Source organism: Carlito syrichta, unplaced genomic scaffold (assembly GCF_000164805.1).
Source record: "Carlito syrichta isolate Samal-C Ts95f unplaced genomic scaffold, Tarsius_syrichta-2.0.1 Scaffold305684, whole genome shotgun sequence".
NCBI lineage: Eukaryota > Metazoa > Chordata > Mammalia > Primates > Tarsiidae > Carlito > Carlito syrichta.
The window spans coordinates 424,039-424,975 of NW_007249780.1; the positions used below are offsets into that span (position 1 = coordinate 424,039).

At 66.4% G+C, this 937-nt stretch overlaps 1 protein-coding gene across 1 annotated transcript in view; it reads left to right on the forward strand.

The window, feature by feature from the left end:
- Positions 1–6: 6 nt before the first annotated feature.
- Positions 7–937, forward strand: part of AQP5 (aquaporin 5) — a 3,804-nt gene continuing 2,873 nt past the window's right edge. The window contains exon 1 of the mRNA XM_008062269.1: positions 7–373. Within this exon, the coding sequence (XP_008060460.1) occupies positions 11–373 (363 nt within the window). The 5' untranslated portion in view covers positions 7–10. The remainder of the gene's footprint in view (positions 374–937) is intronic.

Consider the following 937-nt stretch of genomic DNA (forward strand, 5'->3'; position numbering starts at 1 on the left):
CGCAGCCGCCATGAAGAAGGAGGTGTGCTCCGTGGCCTTCGTCAAGGCCGTGTTCGCCGAGTTCCTGGCCACCCTCGTCTTCGTCTTCTTCGGCCTCGGCTCGGCCCTCAGGTGGCCGTCGGCGCTGCCCACCATCCTGCAGATCGCGCTGGCCTTCGGCCTGGCCATAGGCACCCTGGCCCAGGCCCTGGGGCCCGTGAGCGGCGGCCACATCAACCCCGCCATCACCCTGGCCCTCCTGGTGGGCAACCAGATCTCGCTGCTCCGGGCTCTGTTCTACGTGGTGGCCCAGCTGGTGGGCGCCATCGCTGGGGCGGGCATCCTCTACGGGCTGGCGCCGCTCAACGCCCGGGGCAACCTGGCGGTCAACGCGGTGAGTGCCCACGGGGCGGGGCTGGGCAGGAACCCCGGGTGGGCTCAGGACCAGGCCGCCCAGCCCTACCTCCAGAAAATGGGTGCAACGGAGTGGACTAGCCACACCCTCCAGGAAGACAGGGCCCTCCAAGCCAGGAAGGAGACTCTCCCGGCCGGTGTGTCCCCCATTCATACCACCTCCTCTGCCCATCTTCCACATGCTGGCCCACCCTGGCCTCTCTCCAGGGGTCCACTGCCCCTGCTTCTTGCCGGAAACGTCGGCCTTACTCTTGTCCCTCCTCTTGGACCCCTCAGCCCTCCCGTCTGCTCCTCAGTGGAGTGGCTTAAAGGAACCACCCAAGAGAGGTGGGTTGTGGCCCTGGCTTGGGGTGTCCAAACCTCCCTGTGCCTCCCTCTTCTCCGTGGTTGTCTGGGGAAGGTCACACCTACCCAAGCAGTGGCAAGGGGAGCACATCTGGAAGCCATGGATGCGAGCCCCCTAATGCAGTGCCAGTGTGTAGTGATATCTGCTGACTGTTGGTTCCCTGTGCCCCACCCCCTGCTCCTCCCCCTCCCCCAGGCC